Below are 22,630 nucleotides of genomic sequence, written 5' to 3' on the forward strand. Positions count from 1 at the left end.
CGAGAGGGGCGTAGGGGGGGCGTGAGGGGCGTGGGGGCGAGAGGGGCGTAGGGGAGGTGTAGAGGGGCGTGGTGGGGCGTAGTTGGGGCGTAGGGGGGTGTAGAGGGGGCGTAGGGGCGTGGGGGGGCGAGAGGGGCGTGGGGGGGCGTAGAGGGGCGTAGGGGGCGTAGGGGCGTGGGGGCGTAGAGGGGCGTGGGGGCGTGAGGGGCGTGGGGGGGCGAGAGGGGCGTAGGGGGGCGTAGGGGCGTAGGGGCGTGAGGGGCGTAGGGGAGGCGTAGAGGGGTGATCCACACATTGTCTGAATGCCACATTATTTAGTCAATCAACCTGAGGGTAAGGTATCTTTAACGAAGTTAAGAGGAGTTGTGGAGACATTTTAACAGGAAGGCATTAAAAGAGTCCCGTAAACAAGCAAAAAGACTGGACACATAATCCATAAGTAATTAATTAAGAGAAGAAGCTTCCTTACATCTAAGTCACATTGAATAATTCAAGACGAGAAGAGACGTATACTGAGTGGCATTACGTATACAAATCATTAGGAACACCTGCTCTTTCCATGACATAGACTGGCCAGGTGAATCAAGGTGAAAAATATGATCCCTTATTGATGCCACTTGTTGAATCCACTTCAATCAGTGTAGATGAAGGGGAGGAGACAGGTTAAAGAAGGATTTTTAAGCCTTAAGACAATTGAGACATGGATTGTGTATGTGTGCCATTCAGAGGGTGAATCGCCAAGACAAAAGATTTAAGTGCCTTTGAACAGGGTATGGTAGTAGGTACCAGGCGCACCGATTTTAGTGTGTCAAGAACTGCAACGCTGCTGGGTTTTCCACACTCAACAGTTTTCCCTTGTCTATCAAGAATGGTCCAACACCCAAAGGACATCCAGACAACTTGGCACAACTGTGGGAAGCATTGGAGTCAACATGGGCCAGCATCCCTGTGGAATGTTTTAGACACCTTGTAGAGTCCATACCCCAAATAATTGAGGCTGTTCTGAGGGCAAAACGGGGTGAAATGTAATATTAGGAATGTTTTTTACACAAATTTTATGTACACTCAGGGTATACATGTGCTGCTGTCCCGGGTGTTAGCAAGCGCAGGCAGGCAATGATAGGAAGAACAGTGGAGAGGAAGAACGTTCACCTCTCTCCATCCTCCTCCTCCTCCTCATTTTCTGTTCTTTCGCAGAAGACATGAAGCAGCTGGGATGCATCATTGAGAATGATTTGCGGTACATATTAATTTCATCCAAAATATATTAGATCAAGCATCTGGAAGGTCAGTGGGGTAATGGCTATTATATATTTTTTGAGAGCAAGAAGCTGAGTTGGAGAAGTAATCATGTGGATGAGGGGCTTCAGGTGGAGGTAGATGTCAGTTTCCTAAGGTCAGTCGCTGCACAATAACAGTAAATACCTTGGAACTGAGTGGACATCATCATAATTTTGAATGCAACATCCAAAAATTGCCATTTTGGATGTTGCATTTGGGTATCTGATGTAATTTCTCGACAGGGTGTGTCAGTCTTGTGTGTTCCTATGTTTAATCCACCATATTTTTTTATAGACAATCACTGTTGTTGATGTACAAAATTAACACGCTTCTGGCAATAAGAGTGGCGGTCTGACCTGTATCTCTACTCCATAGCCCGTGTAGACCGTGACGGTGTAGGTGCAGTCCACAGAGGAGTAGTAATGAGAGCTGGACGGCTGGGGCGTCTCTATGTAGCCCTCTGGTGCTGTCAGGTTGAAGATACAGGGAACTGCAAGGACAGAAGGAAAAACATTGAAGACCAGGTACACCCCTTCACTAACTGGCATGGGGTGGAGCAAGCTGGAGAAGACTGCCCAGACAGAGTTTGATGGAGAGGAGTCATTGATGGCCTATGCTCCCAAAGGAGCGATTGGCCTAAGTAAGTAAGACTAACCCTCCCTGGTCCCATTCTCTTACTCACTCACACCAGCCCCCCTACGTTAATAGTGTTTCAAGGTTTTCAAATGTTCTGCCCGAATCAACAGAGGCCCTCTCACTCTATCCTCTTTTGTTGTGTGGCTCGAGGGACAGATCAGGTGGAGGGAATAACCACAGACAATTTTCTGGTCGCCTTGAGGTCTTTCTGCTCGACCGCTTTATTTGATTTCTGTCTTTCTGAGTTTCCTCCAGAGAGAGGGATGACAACAGGAAGTTACTGTGTGCTTGTATGTGCGTGCTTCGTATGTAGGTGCGTGTGTAGGTGCTTGTATAGGCATGTGTGTACGTGTGTGTGTGTGTGTGTGTGTGTGTGTGTGTGTGTGTGTGTGTGTGTGTGTGTGTGTGTGTGTGTGTGTGTGTGTGTGTGTGTGTGTGTGTGTGTGTGTGTGTGTGTACCTATGTTTGTGTGTCTCAGACATATTGGGAGATTTCCCCATCCTGCCCTTCGTTAGTTGTGAAGGGGTCCCCGTGAGTAAAGCACAAATGAAGCAAAGCCTGTGTCTGGAGCGTTCCACTCTAAGATTCCAACCTGGACTTAGAAATAGACGTAACATAGTAAACGTAAATCTGTCTCTCTCCAGTGTTTATGATATGTTATGTTTCTTATGGTGTGTATTCATTTGTGGATGTCCGTCATCCAATATGTATGACATGTTACAAATTACAATACGTATGACATGTTACTAATTACAATTCGTACAATAATGTTATGAATTTGCAATACCTGGCAAATGTTAGCTAGATGGCTAATGCGTACGTTAGCTAGGTGGCTAACGTTAGCTCGGCTGGGGTTAGGGTTATAGTTTAAGGGTTAGGGTTAGGTTAAAAGGTTAAGGTTAGGGGAAGGGTTGGCTAACATGCTAAGTAGTTGCAAAATAGCTAAAAAATGGTAAGTAGTTGCAAAGTTGCTAATTTGCTAAAATGTTAAAGTTGTCAGTGATGAGATTTGAACACACAACCTTTGGGTTGCTAGAAGTTCATGTTATGCTTCAACGCATTCCACTCCAACCAAACACCCTCCTTTTGTTTTTTGCCTTAGGTAACACTTTCCCTTCCCTTCTGTCTTATGTAACCATACCAAACATAACATGTCATAATAATTTGAGTGTCCTGTATTTACGTTTACTATGTTACATCTATCTAGTCTATGAGACCAGGCTGAAAATTCTCCTTCACTCCCACCATAACACAAATGTGTCTCAATATCTCATGTTTGCAATCTGGTTTCCACTCCATTTCAGGAGCTCTTGATTGAGTGTGAGAGGAGCAGGAATACTGATGTTGTAATTAATTTAAGCCCCTTGGCTGTTTAGATATGTGAGCTGCAAACAGAGAGGATTGAGAGTGTGAGCACAGTGGTGTCTCAGACAGACAGACACAGAGCTGCTGTGTTGGAGACAGTGAAATTCAGCCACTTTACAACTCACCAAGGCCCAGGATTATCTCTAGAACTGTATAATGAGAATCTGAGCATACTGTTCATTATACAGTATCTTCACAATGAAGACAGAATCATGGAAACTGGTGTTGGGTGTGGTGCAGGATGTTGTATTTGACAGTAATTCGTACACTGTATGTCTCTGGTTCAGAGTAGGTGATCATTAGAAGTGTGTAGCTACATAGCTTGGCTGTGTTACATTACCTGGGTTGGGCAGGCTGGAGGTGATGATGGTGGTTGTGGTTATAGTGGTCGTAGTGGTCTCATCATCCACATCACCAGATACTGCAGAAGTGTCCATCGCTACACCATCACTGGCATGGCTCATGTTGTGTTCTGCTGACTTCCCTTTATCCTTCTCCACTAGAGTGGTCAAGGCTGGGGGAGTCATGGTGGATGGGGAAGGGACCTCAGAGTGCCTGACACCCATAGGAGCAGCCAGGTTGTGGGTGTTTGAGTGGGGAGGGAGGGCAGAGGTGTGCATGACAGGAGTGGTCAGGGTATCCATGGCATCAGCTTCTTCCTCTGTCCTCCTCCCCCTGCTATTGGTCAACGCCCCTCTCTGAGTCACAGAGACACGCCCCCCTGGAACAGAGCTACCCTGTGTTGCCAACGGTGACGTGGCTGTTGCCACAGTGGTAGTGGTTGAGGCAACATCGGAGAAAGCCAGCGCTTCCTTGTGTGGCACCGTGTGAGTGGAGGAGGGGTCTCTGGCAAAGTGGGGACCTGAGGGTGGCATAGTGGGGTGGGTATCCACACCCCCACTGTCCTCAAAGAAATGCTGCTGTCCTTGGAGGGACTCCTGAAGGAGGAAGCCCTTGTAGAGAGTGTGATGGTTGGGGACATTCAGGGGAGGGACAGTTGTCACCAGGGGGATCCCTCTGTCAGTGTCCCGTGTGTTGGGGTGCGGGCTGGGGCCTCCACCCTCAGACTGTCCCCTCTGTGTGACGGACATCCCATCCTCAGAATAGGAGCCTGGAACAACACAAACAGAACACATGCAGTGAGTTCCAAAAGTACTGGGACAGTATGGTGGTAGAAATGACAAACTTTGTTATGCACATGCGCTGTATGAGCCTTGAACCTGCACATGCGCTGTATGAGCCTTGAACCTGTACATTTCTACTGTCTGTTTCTCTCATGTAAGAAGAAGCCAGTGTTTTTCCTCTCTTGTTTGTAAGTAACTTGGTAACGTGGCCAAAGACAAAGAGCCTCTGAGAGTGACCACAGTTTTTGAGTCCATCTTGATATTTTCGTATCTTTCAAGGGCACAGCTGTGTGGAGACTTGAAGAGATCAGAGGCTAGCTTGAGCTGCAGCGACAACTCTATCAGCAGAAATTAGTAATAAAACTGATGTTCTTATTTGTTTGTACACTATGTTCCCATCGTGATCTCACACACCTGCTAAACTGCCACGTAGACAAAGGTTATAAAAGCTGAGACCCAACTCTTGTTCGTTGGGCTCTTAACTCTGCACTGTTGAGTGGATTGTTCACTGCTCCAGATTTGCAAATCTTATAATAAAAAGTTGTTGTTTGAAGAATCTACAGTCTCTTCCTTTCTGGTTAGAATTTCCACAAAAATTCTTGCTGACGAGGATGGGATGGCTAACTCCGTTTGCTGATCGTTTCCGGGGACACCAAGGTTAACAACGTGCAGGGGCTGCATTAGACGTAGCTCAGGGAGCCCACACGTCGCCTGAGTGGAGCAGAAGGGACCCGCCTCGGACCTGCCAGCAAGCGTCAGTGGACGGATATGCCATCCCGAACAATAAAATTAAGGGTGGGGCAACTTAAGTGCACGGTAAAAAATAGATATTGTCTTTGTGACAGAATACTCTACTGTGTGCAGAGGAGAATTCACTGTGTGTGAGTTTCACTGTGTGTGAGTTTTCATTGTGTGTGAAGAAGACCATGTCTTAGTGCAAGGAGGGCTCTACTGTGTGTGGAGAAAACCCTGTTTTATAACAGAGGTATTCCCGGGTAAATGCGCATTATTGTGAACAAAATCCTGTGTTACATAGACAAGCAAAAACATATTTTTCAGAACAAGTGCCTATTTTTTTCTAACAATTAACCAATTCTTAGAAAAGGAAGTCGTTCCTAATCAAATATTGTTGTTTATTTTGGTTTTTGAGCGTGTGTGTAGACAGAGTTTTCCACAATGGGAGCCAAGAGCAGCAAAGGAGAGCTTTGCCTGTCTGACCTGCTGACTGGAGGTAATGGCGGATAAGTGGGGCAGGGACATTCTGGAACAGGTACCGCTCAGGGACAAGGTAGCAGATTTTCCCTTTAAAGTTGCATTAAGTGAAGCCTTATCAGCAGAATGTAGGAAGAAGTTGCAGGATTTTGAGACAACCAAGAACGGCAAAGCAAATAGGATAGATTGGGATGATTTCAGGAAATGGGAAAGAGAAGCAGAACACAGGACTAATAGGAAGGTTAAAGGCATAATGGTACAAGAAAGTAAGAAAGAAGGATAGATGGAAGAAGATAAGAGAAAAATAAGAAATAGGGATGATGACGACAATGATTTTCCACCCACATATTCCACCCCTGTTTCTCCTGCACCTCCCCAGCCAGTGCCTCCCGTTCCTACTCCTGCCCTAGCTCCAACAGTCCAACCGCCTATCTATCCTGACCTGAACCTGATTGACTTGGAGGGAGGGGCCAGTTCCCAACAAACCCCCCCATGAGGAGCCAGAATCCGTTTTACACACCACCCACATTGACTCCCATGTCTGGTGTTGATGGGCTCAGGGAACTCAGTCCACCATAAATGTCAAGCCCTAGAGGTCTGATTTGCTCTCCATCCCCCTCAACTGTAACAACAAGAACTGTCCCAAAAGGGGAACCCGACATAACCTTTCTCATCCAGGCACCCCTGGTAACATTCCCAAATCCACAACCTCGACCAGCTCCTGATGATCCTGGTCATGCTGATTGGCACCCAGAGGTCCACATCCAGAAGACAAGACGAGATGAAGGAGATTGCCAAGGACCTCCCTCACCCCACCAAGGACGCAGGTGATTTCACCACATAGCTGCTTAAACTGGTCAAGCTGTACAAACCATCTGCAGCTGAGGTTGCCCACATCTGGAAGGAAGATTCGATGAGAACCACCTCTGGGGTGAGAATGGAGCCTATCAGACTCAACTGACTTAATCGTATTAAAGAACATTACCCAGCTATGACTGATTGGGCAGCTGTCCATAGCTGCACACAAAAGGCCAAATATGTTTCTAAACCATTCTACATTAATGTGGATGCTACCATGATTATGGATAATCCTGAATCCTGAATATGTGATGAGTGAGAAAGTTACAGAGGCATAAATATCATCCCCCCTCCTGTTATTGTAATGGTGAGAGGTTAGCATGTCTTGGGGGTATGATATAAAATTCTAACCTCCCATGTTATTGTAATGGTGAGAGGTTAGCATGTCTTGGGGGTATGATATAAAATGCTAACCTCCCCTGTTATTGTAATGGTGAGAGGTTAGCATGTCTTGGGGGTTTGATATTTGTGCATCTGTAACATATTCTAATTTGAAATGACACAATACATTATTTACCATTTCTATTGGGCACAAAATAATCTGAAACACAACAAACGCATCCCACAAACTGAACTGAACTGACTGACTATATTTATATGACTTGTAAAAAAAAAAGCACAATATACAAATTTCTTCTTACAGGAGCAGCATGAGTTTTGTAAAATAATTCACTCCTTGGCTGGTATTAAATAAAATCCAAACTCAGTATGGCAATGACATGTGAAAGCTGTTGCCAGGGGAGAGAAGACTGAAAATACACACACAGAGATTGTAGGTATTGTAGATCCTTGCTGGTTAAAGTAAAACATCTTAAACAATACTGCATTTCAAATACTAATAGTATTGTATTAGTATTTGAGGCTTTACATCAAATGTCTGACTTATAATAGGGTCTCAGAATCAGATCTACAATAACAATTTACAGTAGTACTATCAAAGACATAGCAAACAGCATACTGTAAGGATCAAATGGTATTACCATAGATATATATATGGAATAACCTATATAACCACAGGGTATTTGTTATAAACCCTCTGCACATCTCCCTCTCTCCCCCTTTTCCTTTCCTTTGTCAGAAGCCAACACTTCAGGAGACATAGAGAGATTCACAGAGAAGGGAATAAACTTCAGCGGTACTTTGATGTTTATCATTTTAGTTTTCTAAAGGCACCACCAGAAAAAGAAAATTGGCTTATCTTGAATAAACCATGAATTCAATATAAACTCCATTGATTAAAGTTCTGAGAAACCTTAACATCATGGCTATGAGGTCTGGGCTCAAGGCTTCACAAAGCACGGAAGCAAAACTCCTTCCTAGGGAAGCATGGCCAATCCAGTTGAAAGAAATCCAGTAGATTCCTCTTGAAAGAAAAGACCCATACTCTTGCATTTTATTTTGAAACTACATTATGCGCGCACACACACACACACACACACACACACACACACACACACACACACACACACACACACACACACACACACACACACACACACACACACACACACACACACACACACACACACACACATTGAGTGAAAGTTGGCTACATCATCTCTACACTGTACCATGAATAATTGAACACCATGGTGATGTTTTAATCTGAGTAGCCTGGGTCTCGCTTGGTTCTGGGCCTGGGTGAGAATCTTAAAGCTGAGTGGTGCTCTCGCTCTTGAATCAACAGTAGTACACAGGGCATGTGTTCAGACCAGAGGTTGGAACCGGTTCAGGGAACAGAACCGAAAACCGGAAAATAACGAGATTTTCAGAAGAGGGAAAGAAAGTGATCTATATGGCTCTGGAACAGAACTGTTATTTTAAAAGCATGGGAACCGGTTAATAATAATGTTATTTTACGTTCCGGACAATTTTTTCCAGTCCCACAAAAAAAGCAACGAAGCACCTATGCAAAGCCCTCCCTCTGTTGACCAGAACTTCTTCCTGCGTCTACCTACCAGCTGAAAATCTTTGCCAGTGTGTGCATGTTGGCTACCTGCCCCTCCCCCTCCGAAGCATAGCTCTAGCCTGAAGTTACAAGCATGATTCAGAAGATAGGGAGAGAGATCTTTTATTAGAGATTAATGGATTCACTTTTCAATGCTAGTAAGAGATACTATAGTTATCACATTTCACATTGGATTTTTAAAACTTCTTAAGGCTAGGGGAAAGTATTCTGAAGTTTGGATGACTGACGTGCCCAAAGTAAACTGCCTGTTACTCAGGCCCAGAAGCTAGGATATGCATATAATTGGTAGCATTGGATAGAAAGCACTCTGAAGTTTCTAAAACTGTTAAAATAATGTCTGTGAGTATAACAGAACTGATATAGCAGAGGAGAATCCATAAGGATTTTTTTTTTTTTTTAGGTCACAGGCCATTCCAATGCTTGTCTATGGGATATTCAAAGGAATTCCTCCAAGATTGCAGTTCCTATTGCTTCCACTAGATGTCAACAGTCTTTAGAAAGGGTTTCTGGCTTGTTTTTTTTAAAATGAGGTAGTAGTTGTAGTTTTTCAAGGTGGCTCTCATTGGACTGTAGTCTTGTGGCATGGGTGGATGAGGGCGCGCACTTCGCTATTTATCTCCGGTATTGAACATACTACATTCCGTCTTAAATTGTATAGTTTATTTACATATTTTATTTACATATTAGGGTACCTGAGGATTGATTAGAAACGTTGTTTGACTTGTTTGGACGAAGTTTACCAGTAACTTTTGGGATTCCTTTGTCTGCATGTTGAACGGGTGGATTACTGAATCAAACGCGCCAAATAAACTGACTTTTTTGGGATATAAAGAAGGACTTTATCGAACAAAACAACTATTTGTTGTGTAGCTGGGACCCATGGGATTGCAAACAGAGGAAGATCTTCAAAGGTAAGGGATTTATTTTATCGCTATTTCAGATTTTTGTGACGCCTCTGCTGGTTTGGAAAATGTTTTAATATTGGTGTTGCGGGGCGCTGTCCTCAGATAATCGCATGGTAAAGCCTTTTTGAAATCTGACAACGTGGTTGGATTAACAAGAAGTTAAGCTTTTAAACAATGTAAGACACTTGTATTTTCATGAATGTTTAATATTACAATTTTTGTATTTTGAATTTCACGCTCTGCAATTTCACCGGATGTTGTCGAGGTGGGTCGCTAGCATCCCACCTAGCCCAAAGAGGTTTTTAACTACAAAAAAGGTAAGATTTTTTTTTTAATCCTGGTGAAGCTAGCTAGCTTCTCTGGTCCAAAGTTGAGCCAACTCTGAAGTTCAAAGACATTTAAAGTTCCTCCATAGAAGCTGCTCCTCAGTAGGTATAATTATGTGGGCCTAAAAGCCAATTTAGGCTTTATCTGAAAATGTGGTGGGAGGCGCCGTATGGATGGTGTGATGCCTCCGGAGGCATGCAGAGGCCGTGCGCCGCCCAAATTTTGTAACAAAGGGGAGGGCACTGTATAGCTCCGCATTGACATGATTGGTTGACAGTAGGGGGGAGGGGTCCTGTATAAACACAAACTCCCTTCCTTGATAACTTCTTTCACAACAGCCCTGCCCTGCTCTGCGAAACGCAAGATGTATGAATGCCCTGACTTCTGCAGAAGATTGAACATGCAGCGCCTTTAATTCAGATAATGCATGTCATTCCAAGATGTCCAGCGTTTCAAGCCAAGCCTCCTCCTCCACCCTCTCTCGCTCTCTCCCTACCCGCAAAATGTCTGTCACGCCCTACACTTGTCTTTCCATCACGCATGTAAACAACTCACTGAGATATAGCTTGCCATAGCTCCATAGCAAGCTGCTTTATCCACACAGCATGATTTGTGAAGTAATTAATGAAGAGCTAAATGTAAAACAATTATGATTTCAGAAGTTTAAAAAGGAAAAGAAAGGAACGACAAACTGTACAAAATATGTTTTGAAACGGTTCAGAACTTTATATTGCTGGTCGGAACAGTGGAACGGTTCCAAACCCTGTTTCAGACAGTGGTTTCTCTCTCGCACCTCCTCCTGAACCGCACAGTTTTCCTCCTTATCAATCACCCCACAAAGTCACACACGCACACACACTTATCGTGTGGAGCATCTTGACCAATGACATTCCTATTATGGAGGACATATTAAAAGTGCACTAGAGATATAAAACCAGTAAGAATGAAGAGGAAAAGGGAAAACTCTGACTGTGCCTCAAATGTAACGTCTTTGATTTGTGTCCTGCTAGATTGTTTCGCCCACTTAAGTATAACACACACAGGGCCAGATAATGAATCTTTTGAGATGGTACAGCGATAACGATGTGCTGCTAGTCTACTCTAATTACGTGGGCAGAGAAATCAGAGAGATGCTGTGCTGTAGCCCAGTTATCATTTACATTACACAGACCAAGCTTTCCACACAGCGCAGAACTACAGACAGCATGCATAACAGGGCACTAGACTCACACACACAATAGTGCCGTACCGCAGTTTCACGAGGCAATAATTCAAATACAATTTTAGATTTCAGAATAGCAGAGACATTTTCTCTCCAGCGTTACTTCGTCAAAGTATGATCATCTGTTTGTCTTGGAAGCACATAGAACATATTTGACATGTTACAGTTTATCACATACAGCAAAAGGCCATTTACAGCACCGGCATGAGATACTGATTCAACATGCAAACAGGAAGTGAGAAGGAAATGATGGGAAGCTTCCAAGCTTTGAGCAAATCAATCAAGTGGTGTGTGAAAAGAAATACCAACCAAAGATGTCAAAATAGTGTGTTCTGCATGGCAACATGCACAATAAGACCGTCTGATTAGATTTCTCTCTGTCTTTGGAGCTCAAATCAAATCAAATTGTCCGTTATCCTGTCTGAACAGGCTCTGCTTCCCTCCCTCAGAATATGAGGAGTAGGTAGATAATATCGTATCAACCATCAATTTCATAGTTGCATGTCTGAAATGTAATATTGACTTAACAAAAGTCAGACAATATAGGGCTAGAGGATAGCTCATATTGATTAGTTATGGTAGTACACAAACTAATAGAGCCCCACAGTGGAGGTGTCATAATATAATAAACCTAGCGGTTTTATGGGTATTATGACTCATACTGTGCTACTCTATAGGAGAGAATAGAGGCTGAGGCCAGAAACACATTCACACAGAGGCCATTTTCACTCTGGTCCTGTAAAACCATGTCCTTTACACTCACCCAATTACACCCAGCCAGGCACCTTTGGAAAAGGTCATTCTCTCATCTCCATAATGACCAGGGACAAAGCCCAAGCAGGTTATCTCTCATCTCCATAATGTCCAGGGACAAAGCCCAAGCAAGTTAGATCAATGCAAGGACACCTGCTATCAGTGGAGCTGTATTGATTTGTGGATCTGAGAGGAGAACACTGATGAACTCTGCTGAGGGGCACTGAGCCTGCTACTTTACCCAGGCAGAGAGGAGAGGACATGCTCCTTTCTTACAAGTGCTTGTTGCAGCGTTGTTTCAATGTTTCAATCTGAAATCATCAAATCTAAGATCCAAGAATGCATCAATATTCTTTGCTTTCTTCTAATGTTTTGAGTACAGTGGCTTGCGAAAGTATTCATCCCCTTGGCATTTTTATTTTGTTGCCTTACAACCTGGAATTAAAATACATTTTTGTATCATTTGATTTACACAACATGCCTACCACTTTGAAGATGCAAAATATTTTTTATTGTGAAACAAACAAGAAATAAGACTTGAGCGTGCATAACTATTCACCCACCCCCCCCCCACCCTAAAGTCAATACTTTGTAGAGCCACCTTTGCAGTAATTACAGCTGCAAGTATCTTGAGGTATGACTCTATAAGCTTGGCACATCTAGCCACTGGGATTTTGGCCCATTCTTCAAGGCAAAACTGCTCCAGCTTCCGCTGGTGTACAGCAATCTTTAAGTCATACCACAGATTCTCAATTGGACTGAGGTCTGGGCTTTGACTGGACCATTCCAAGACATGTACATGTTTCCCCTTAAACCACTCGAGTGTTGCTTTAGCAGTATCTTAGGGTCATTGTCCTGCTGGAAGGTGAACCTCCATCCCAGTCTCAAATCTCTGGAAGACTGAAACAGGTTTCCCTCAAGAATTTCCCTGTATTTAGCTCCATCTATCATTCCTTCAATTCTGACCAGTTTCCCAGTTCCTGACAATGAAAAACATCCCCACAGCATGATGTTGCCACCACCATGCTTCACTGTGGGGATGGGGTTCTCGGGGTGATGAGAGGTGTTGGGTTTGCACCAGACATAGCATTTTCCTTGATGGCCATAAAGCTCAATTTTAGTCTCATCTGACCAGAGTACCTTTTTCCATATGTTTGGGGAGTCTCCCACATGCCTTTTGGCAAACACCAAACGTGTTTGCTTATTTTTTTCTTTAAGCAATGGCTTTTTTCTGGCCACTTCCGTAAAGCCCAGCTCTGTGGAGTGTACGGCTTAAAGTGGTCCTATGGACAGATAATCCAATCTCCTCTGTGGAGCTTTGCAGCTCCTTCAGGGTTATCTTTGGTCTCTTTGTTGCCTCTCTGATTAATGCCCTCCTTGCCTGGTCCGTGAGTTTTGGTGGGCGGCCCTCTCTTGGCAGGTTTGTTGTGGTGCCATATTCTTTCCATTTTATAATAATGGATTTAATGGTGCTCCATGGGATGTTCAAAGTTTCTGATATTTTTTATAACCACAACTTTGTACCTGACCTGTTTGGAGAGCTCCTTGGTCTTCATGGTGCTGCTTGCTTGGTGGTGGCCCTTGCTTACTGGTGTTGCAGACTCTGGGGCCTTACTAATTATGTGACTTCTGAAGGTAATTGGTTGCACCGGATCTTATTTAGGGACTTCATAGCAAAGGGGGTGAATACATTTACATTTTTACATTTACATTTAAGTCATTTAGCAGACGCTCTTATTCAGAGCGACTTACAAATTGGTGCATTCACCTTATGCACGCACCACTCTACCGTTTTTTATTTTTTAGAATTTGAAACAAGTAATTTTTTTTCATTTTCTTCACCAATTTGGACTATTTTGTGTCTGTCCATTACATGAAATCCAAATAAAAACCCATTTAAATTACAGGTTGTAATGCAACAAAATAGGAAAAACACCAAGGGGGATGAATACTTTTGCAAGGCACTGTAGTAGCCAGTGAAGGATGGTGGTAAGAAGAGGACATGGGAAAACAAGGAAAGGCTATTGATTTTACTGAGTTACAGTTCATAAAAGGAAATCAGTCAATGTAAATAAATTAGGCCCTAATCTATGGATTTCACATGAATGGGCAGAGGCGCAGCTATTGGTGGGCATAGGCCCACCTACTTGAGAGCCAGGCCCAGCCAATCAGAATGAGTTTTTCCCCACTGTGAGGATCGACGCTGGAGCGGAGAAGCAATAAACAGACATGAAACAGAACAGGAACAGCGTCCGGACAGGGGAAAAATAAAGACATCAATGCTGACACAGGGAACAAACTGAGGAGCAGACAGATATACAGGGGGTAATCAACAAAGTAATAGAGTCCAGGTGAGTCCAATATTGCACAGCTGTGAGTAATGACGGTGACAGTTATGCATAATGAAGGGCAGCCTGGAACCCTCGAGCGCCAGAGGGGGAGTGCGAGCAGGCGAGACACCCACAGAAGGGCTTTATTACAGACATAAATTCTCCTCAGCACCCCCTCTTCCCCTCAGATGATCCCACAGGTGTAGAAGCTGAATGTAAAGGTCCTGGGCTGGCGTGGTCACACGTGTCTGCAGTTGTGAGGCCGGTGGGACGTACTGCCAAATTCTCTAAAATGACGTTGGAGGAGGCTTATGGTAGAGAAATTAACATTTCATTCTCTGGCAACAGGTCTGTTGGATAGTGCTGTAGTCAGCATGCCAAATATACGCTCCCTCAAAACTTGAGACATCTGTGGCATTGGGTGGCCTTTTATTGTCCCCAGCACAAGTTGCACCTGTGTAATGATCATGCTGTTTAATCAGCTTCTTGATATGCCACACCTGTCAAGTGGATGGATTATCTTGGTGAAGGACAAAATGCTCACTAACAGGGATTTAAACAAATATGTGCATAAAACTTTACAGCAATAAGCTTTTTGTGCATATGGACAATTACTGGGATCTTTTATTTCAGCTCATAAAATATAGGACCAACACTTTACATATTGGGTTTATATTTTTGTTACTGTATGTTGAAACATCTCTGTCAGAGAGAATGTACCACAAAACACAAACCCATTGACTGAGAAGACACAATGTGATGTTGGTAAATCAGAGAAGGCATCATATTGAACCCTGTGGTAGCCAGGACACTATGTTGTAAAGTGGACCAAATGGTCTAACGCTTACTCTTTAAAAAGTGGTTCATCAAAACATTTTTTTTATATTTTTTGTGTCCGCCGCCCTGCCAAGTCCGTCTTCCTTCTGTGTCGGACCGATTTGCTCAGCTTGGTGTTTAGTTGGAAAGTTGAGCAATTTCTTTGCTTTCCAGGCATGCAGACAGAGAAGACACCACCAGTACATGAAAAACTGGATTACTGTTCTTGTGATGCAGCCTCTAAGAACTCAGAGAAACTGGATGACTAGACCACCACATCTGGAGAGGCTGGATACATATCTGCCATTGCTATGGCAGTAAGGTAATAATGTATTATGAAAAATAATCTCAGATTCAGATTACCAGTATACACTACGAAAATACTGCAGAGAGATATACGCTATGAACAAAGACCAAAAATTAAGACGTTAAATTAATGAAGTTCAAACAACACATTTCCACTCCTCAAAGAACCAGGTGCTTTTATATCATTATAAAACCAGACCCTCCTGGAATCCTTAATAGGAAAAATGTTTTTCTGCTATCAGCAGCTTCTCTAATTGAAATCCTGCAGTTTTATGCCAATTCCTTCTAAATCGTCTTCCAGGAAATGTTATTTTTCTTCTTCTAGATAGGCCTGTCTAGTGTACGTCTTTGTTTTGTTTGCTGCAAACATTCACCCCTGAGCTCCAGATTAGCGATGCTGGCTCTTTGTGAAGCTGCACAAAGCCAGGGCAATTAAAGGCTCTTCTCTGCCTTAACAAGCTCTAATCCAGACACGCTTTCATTTCATTTAAATTTCCCCTCGCTGGCTGGCTGTGCCAAAACACAGAACAGGCCTGCTAGGCTAGCGCTCACAGTGGAGCAATCATCTAGGAGAATTCATACTCAACTAAACTCAGTCACTTCTACAGCCAACAACTGTCTGCCTGCCACTGGAACTCAAAACGTCCCTCAAGAGTTAGAGTGTTGGGGAGATTGGAGATTCATCTATCCCAGTGTTTCCCAAACCTGATCCTCGAGTACCCCCCAACAGTACATGTTTTATTAATTGTAACACTGGACAAGCACACCTGATTCAACTTGACAACTAATCATGAAGCCTTTGAGTTGAATGAGGTGTGTTTGTCCAGGGCTATAATGAAAATGTACACTGTTGAGTGTACAACCACAAATACTCTACAAGTTTTACATTTTCACCATTGCAAGAAAGTTCTATTGCAACCTGATGATCAATTTAAGATCCTACATCTGTAGGCACAGTTAAATTATCTGGTTTGATATTTTTCTTGCTTGAGGACATACGTTAAAAAATAATACATAATTTAAACAATTATAGCCACATGACCAATTAGCATCTGATTCAAAGCCAATGCTGATTAGCTGGTGTTAAATACCATAGAAGTGGTCCAAACCATTATGTGGTCAATGAGGCAATTAGCTCAGATGGGCTTTTGTGGCTCATAAAAACCACTTAGTCCATCACTGCAGTTTGTTTGATGCCAAGAGCCTGACAGGTTCAGGAAACAGGACTTTGGGGTAGAGTGATTACTCCATCAGCCAGGGCTGGGATCAGAGTGGAGTTATGGCAAGGCCATGTCAGCAGTGCACACACACACACACACGCACACACACACGCACACACACACACACACACACACGGTGCTGTACTCTCAAAACTCCAGATGAGGGACCACAGGTGCAAATTAGCGTGATAGCCAAATCTGCTGATAAACCTGTTTGTGTGGAGCTGAACTGGTTGAAGGATGAGTGGAGCTGAAAGGAAGCCAAGCAGCCAACAGATGGAAAGTCAGTGTAGGATGAGAATGCTTTAGGGTAACGCCACCATAATGCAGCTGTCTGTCAATACAGCTCCATGTATCTCCCACGTCACACTACAGAGGCCCCTCTCACTAAACACACAACACAGCCAACTGTACAGCACTGGCAACAAAGGCAGAAATGCCAAAGGTTTCTTTGGGAATGGGTTTGCTTGTCTGCCTGAATAAATACTTGTTACGTCTTTAAAACAAAAGGAAAAGTAGATGGTGTCACCCACCAACAAAGTCAACTACAGCACTAGTGAAAGAGAGGAAGAAAAAAAAAAAGTTTATGCTATCCGGAATCCTTTGGATGTTATGACCCTAAACCCTAACCCTTTTAAATTTCAACTTCAATGTGTGGGGGTTATCAAACTTTCAACAGCTACAATAATTATGCTGATGATTATTGTAGCTGTTGAGAGTTTGAATGGTACTGTAGCCACTTGCAACAGCTGCTGCATCTGGCTTCATCACTGTTTGAGCCATTGGCTGCCTGGTATGTAATAGAAGAACTAACATGCTGTGAAATGTACCAACATCTCATCAGCACAGTCATGGTTGTCGTTTGGTTCAGTGAATACATACCGTACAGCAGGGCTCTCCAACCTTGTTCCTGGAGAGCTACCGTGGTGTAGGTTCTCTCCAACCCAGTTCCTGGAGAATGAGCAGGGTTGGAGAGCCCTGCTGCAGAGACTGAGACAAGAGTAGAAGTATGTTTCTATTTAGATACATAGCTGGACAGATAAGGTTATTGAACCTGTAAGCCTTTTCTTGACAAGATACTATAGTTGACCTCCTAAGTAAACCAGCCCGGAGCCTGACTGTCACAGTCACTCAAATATATATATATATATATATATGTAGCTATCAGATACAGTCTCACCATTCTGAAGCCCCGTCCCTCAGGTGCACTGCAGTGGGATATCTGGAGCCAGGAGCAGATGCACCTGTCCTGAGCCCTTAATTGTAATAGAAGCTTCTGCAACTGTCTCTACTCCTGTCTGTCTCCAAGCATTTTTTTTACACTTTAGTAATTTAGCAGACACTCTTATCCAGAGCAACTTACAGTTAGTGCATAGCTTGGTGGAACAACCTCATATCACAGGCATAGAAAGTAAAAGTGTTCCTCAATAATGTAGTTGTCAGTAGAATCAGAGCTGGGGGGGGGGGGGTCAAGTGCTGGTTAAAACTTGTTTGCGGATCAGTGGTACGCTCCCATTTCGACAACTTCCGGGTGAAATTGCAGAACGCCAAATTCAAATTACTATAAATATTAAACTTTCATGAAATCACAAGTGCAATACATCAAAATAAAGCTTAACTTGTTAATCCAGCCGCCGTGTCAGATTTCAAAAAGGCTTTACGGCAAAAGCGAACCATGCGATTACCTGAGGACAGCGCCTGTAACGGCTGTCGTCGGATTTAGACCAAAATGCAGCGGGGAAATGTGCACTCATCTTCTTTATTATATACGGACAAGGAGGAGAACCAAAACAAACACGTACACAAAGAAAACACAATGACTAATCACAGGCTGGTAAGCCACAAGGCTATACACAGAACAATCTCCCACAAAGCACTCAACAAACACATACCTATATATAGGACTCTCAATCAGAGGCAACTAGAAAACACCTGCCTCCAATTGAGAGTCCAACCCCAATTAACAAAACATAGAAATACACTAACATAGAAGAGTGCCCAAAACTCCCCGGAATACATAAATCAAATACCCTACTAAACAAACCACCACCCCGAACCACAAAACAAATACCCTCTGCCACGTCCTGACCAAACTACAATAACAAATAACCCCTATTACTGGTCAGGACGTGACAGTACCCCCTCCTCCCCCCCCCCAAAGGTGCAGACCCCGGATGCACCTCACACAAAAAAAAACTAAATTACCCCAAAACAAACATAAATCCCCTAAACTAAAGGGAGGGAAGGGAGGGTGGCTGCCGTCAACGACGGCACCTGTGCTACACCCCCCCCTCCCCAACCCACCTATACTGGAGGTGGCTCAGGTTCTGGTCTACAGCCACCCAGACTGTAGGCATACTCGCTTGGTTCTGGACCGTAGGCAGACTCACACGGTTCGGAGTTGTATTCAGACTCACTCGGTTCCGGACCGCAGGCAGACTCGCTCGGTTCCGGATTGTAGACCCATTCACCCCTCTCCGAACTGTGGGCCGTCTCACTCGGTTCTGCACAGTGGGCAGTCTCCCTTGGTTCCGAACTGTTGGTCGTCTCACTTGGTTCCGGGCTTAACACTCTTACCGGATACTCATGATGGGGTACTGTTGTCGGATACTCTGGACGGGGCACTGTTGCCGAATACTCTGGACGGGGCAGTGTCGTCGGATACTCTGGACGGGGCACTGTTTCCGGACACTCTGGACAGGGCACTGTTTCCGGACACTCGAGGCTGGGCTGACGCACTGGAAGCCTGATGCGTGGGACTGGTAGTGGAGGTACCAGCCTGGGGACATGCACCTCAGGGCTAGTGCGGGAAGCAGGAACCAGCCGAGTGGAACTGGTATTACGCACTGGAAGCCTGATGCGTGGTGCTGGTACTGGAAGTGCCAGTTTGGGAACACGCACCTCATGGCTAGTGCGGGGAGCAGGAACGGGCTGAGTTGGACTGGGCTGACGTATTGGAGGCCTGGTGCATGGTACTGGTACTGGATATACCGGGCCGTGGAGAAGCACTGGCGATCTCGATCGCACCTCCTGCACAACCCGTCCTGGCTGGATGGAACTAGTAGCCCTGTACGAGCGGAGTGCTGGTACAGGGCGAACTGGGCTGTGCAGGGGCCTGATGGTTGCCGTGCGTAGAGCGGGCGTAGGGTAGCCTGGACCTAGGAGGCGCACCGGTGACCAGATGCGCTGCGCAGGCATCCTCCTACCAGGCTGGATGTCCACTCTAGCACGGCACTTGCGAGGGGCTGGGATCACTCGCACCAGACTGTGCGTGCGTATGGGCGAGATCGTGCGCACTTCCGCATACCTCGGCGCTCTCCACTCCAAACGCTTCCCATAAAAAGCACGGGGAGCTGGCTTAGGTCTACTGCCTGGCCCAGCCAAACTACCAGTGTGCCCCCCCTAAAAACAAAATATTGGGGGTGCCTCTCCGGCTTAAATGCCAGTCGTGTTCCCCTGTAGCGTTCCCGGTCTTCGCTCCACTTTCTCCATGGACCTTCTCCGGCAATAATCTCCTCCCACGTCCACTTTTCCCGATAGTCCATATTATTCTCCCGTTGCTCCTTACCCCGCTGCTTGGTCCTTGGTTGGTCGGAGATTCTGTAACGGCTGTCGTCGGATTTAGACCAAAATGCAGCGGGGAAATGTGCACTCATCTTCTTTATTATATACGGACAAGGAGGAGAACCAAAACAAACACGTACACAAAGAAAACACAACGACTAATCACAGGCTGGTAAGGCACAAGGCTATACACAGAACAATCTCCCACAAAACACTCAACAAACACATACCTATATATAGGACTCTCAATCAGAGGCAACTAGAAAACACCTGCCTCCAATTGAGAGTCCAACCCCAATTAACAAAACATAGAAATACAAAAGACTAGACAGAACATAGAAATACACTAACATAGAACAGTGCCCAAAACCCCCCGGAATACATAAATCAAATACCCTACTAAACAAACCACCACCCCGAACCACATAAAACAAATACCCTCTGCCACGTCCTGACCAAACTACAATAACAAATAACCCCTATTACTGGTCAGGACGTGACAGCGCCCAGCACACAAATGCATAACAAATCATTTTCAACCACGGAGTTGCGACACAAAGTCAGAAATAGCGATATAATATATGCCTTACCTTTGAAGATATTCTTCTGTGGGCACTCCAAAAGGTCCCAGTTACATTACAAATGGTCCTTTTGTTCAATAAAGTCCTTTATATCCATAAAAACTCAGTTTAGCTGGCGCGCTTCAGTCAATAATCAACTCAATTACCCTCCTTCAAAATGAATCCCAAACGTTACCAATAAACTTATCCAAACAAGTCAATCAACGTTTATAATCAAACCTAATACGCAAATAAACGATAACATTTAAGACGGAGAATCGTTATTGTCTTTACCGGAGAAAAATACCAAAGAACGCGCTCTCATTTTTTTTGGGGGGGGGATGGTTTGTCCTCGGGGTTTCGCCTGCCATACTCAGTCATTATTTTAACAGTTTTAGGAACTTTAGAGTGTTTTCTATCCAAATCTACCAATTATGTGCATATCCTAGCTTCTGGGCAGCAGGCAGTTTACTTTGGGCACACTTTTCATCCGGACGTCAAAATACCGCCCCCCTATCTGAAAGAAGTTAAGTGTTTTTGATGGGGGGGGGTTGAGGTGAGGATTATTAAGATAGTGTTTGAAGAGGTAGGGCTTTGGAAGATGGGCAGGAACTCTGCTGTCCTGGCTTCAGGGGGAAGCTGGTTCCACCATTGGGGTGCCAGGACAGAAGAGCTGTCCTGGCCGTCTTGAAGCCTGACTGTTAGGGTCAAGAAGATCATTCTGAGAGAGATAATGAAAAAAGTTGATCAGAGACAGCATGCTCAAGTGTTTTGGAAAGAAAAGGGATACAGGTCTAGTTTTTTTTAAATCAGATGAGTCGAGTGTTGGTTTCTTGAGGGGAGCATCTCTGACCATTTTGAAGAGGGGATGCAGCCAGTGGTCAGAGAAAAGTTGATGAGGGAAGTGAGGAATGGGAGAAGGTCTCCAGAGATGGTCTGGGGAAAAGGGGATGAGGTCGAGCGGGCAGGGTGTTGGGCGGAGAGAGAGGAGAAATAGGTCAAGGCATAGTGTAGTTCTGTGTTGATGAGACCAGTGGACTCAATAGGCTGAGTGAATGAGTAGCGGATGTCGTCAACCTTTTTTTTCAAAGTGGTTGACAAAGTCGTCCACAGAGAGGGAAGGGGGAGGGGGTGGAGGATTAAGGAGGGAGGAGAACGTAGAAAAGAGTTGAGGCAGAAGCTTGAAATTTCAAGTGATAGAACGTGGCTTTAGCAGCAGCTACAGAGGAAGAGAAGGTAGAGAGGAGGGAGTGAAAGGATGATATGTACTTCAGAAGTGTAGTTTTCCTCCATTTTTGCTCAGCTGCCCGCAGCCCTGTACTGTAAGCTCGCAATGAGTCACTCAGCAGGAGGGCATGGCTGAACTGACCGGGAGGAAAGGGGACAGTGCGAGTCATAGGATGCAGAAAGGAAGGAGAGTAGGGTCGAAGAGGCAGAATCAGGAGAAACATTTAGCAGAAGGGAGAGATGATAGGATAGAAGAGGCGAGAGGATTGGGAGATAGTAAAGATTGCGACAGCGCACGGCCATCTGGGTAGGGCCTGAGTGGTTAAGGTTGGAGGAAAGGAAAACAGAAAATTAAACAAAGTAGTGATTAGAGACCTGGAGGGGGGTTGCAGTGAGATTAGTCAGTGAGTAGCCTCTAGTAAAGATGAGGTCAAGCGTATTGCCTGCCTTGTGAGTTGGAGGGGAAAGAGAAGGCAGACGTCAGGACGTTGAAGTACGAAGATCGGTGAGCCATCAGGAAATGAGCTTATCAAGGTGTCAAGCTCATTGAGGAACTCTAAGGGCATCTGCTGGGTGATTGATGACAATGTTAAGCTTGAGTGGACAATTGACAGGTGAGGGTAATTTCAAATGAGATGGACAGGTGAGGGTAATTTCAAATGAGATGGACAGGTGAGGGTAATTTCAAATGAGATGGACAGGTGAGGGTAATTTCTCCTACATTTAGGAGAAATTAGTAGACCAATACCACTACCTCAATGACGAGATGCTCTCGGAATATGAGAAAACAGTCAGATGAAGAGAGCAGCTGGGGTAGCAGTGTTCTCTGGGGTGATCCAGGTCTCCACATGGCCAAAACGTCAAGGGACTGAAGGGCAGCATAGGCTGAGATGAACGCCGCATTTTTTGACTGCAGATTGGCAGTTCCAAACACTGCCAGAGACTCGGAATTCCA

The 22,630-nt window shown here is 44.6% G+C and overlaps 1 protein-coding gene across 1 annotated transcript in view; it reads right to left on the minus strand.

The window, feature by feature from the left end:
- LOC106613099 (seizure protein 6 homolog) overlaps positions 1-22,630 on the minus strand; it is a 121,121-nt gene that overhangs the window by 50,028 nt on the left and 48,463 nt on the right. Inside the window, exons 2-3 of the mRNA XM_014215032.2 lie at positions 3,623-4,393; positions 1,638-1,771 (exon numbers count right to left, since the gene is read on the minus strand). Coding sequence (XP_014070507.1) covers positions 1,638-1,771; positions 3,623-4,393 — 905 coding nt within the window. The remainder of the gene's footprint in view (positions 1-1,637; positions 1,772-3,622; positions 4,394-22,630) is intronic.

The sequence above is a fragment of the Salmo salar genome, chromosome ssa09 (genome assembly GCF_905237065.1).
Source record: "Salmo salar chromosome ssa09, Ssal_v3.1, whole genome shotgun sequence".
Classification (NCBI taxonomy): Eukaryota; Metazoa; Chordata; class Actinopteri; order Salmoniformes; family Salmonidae; genus Salmo; species Salmo salar.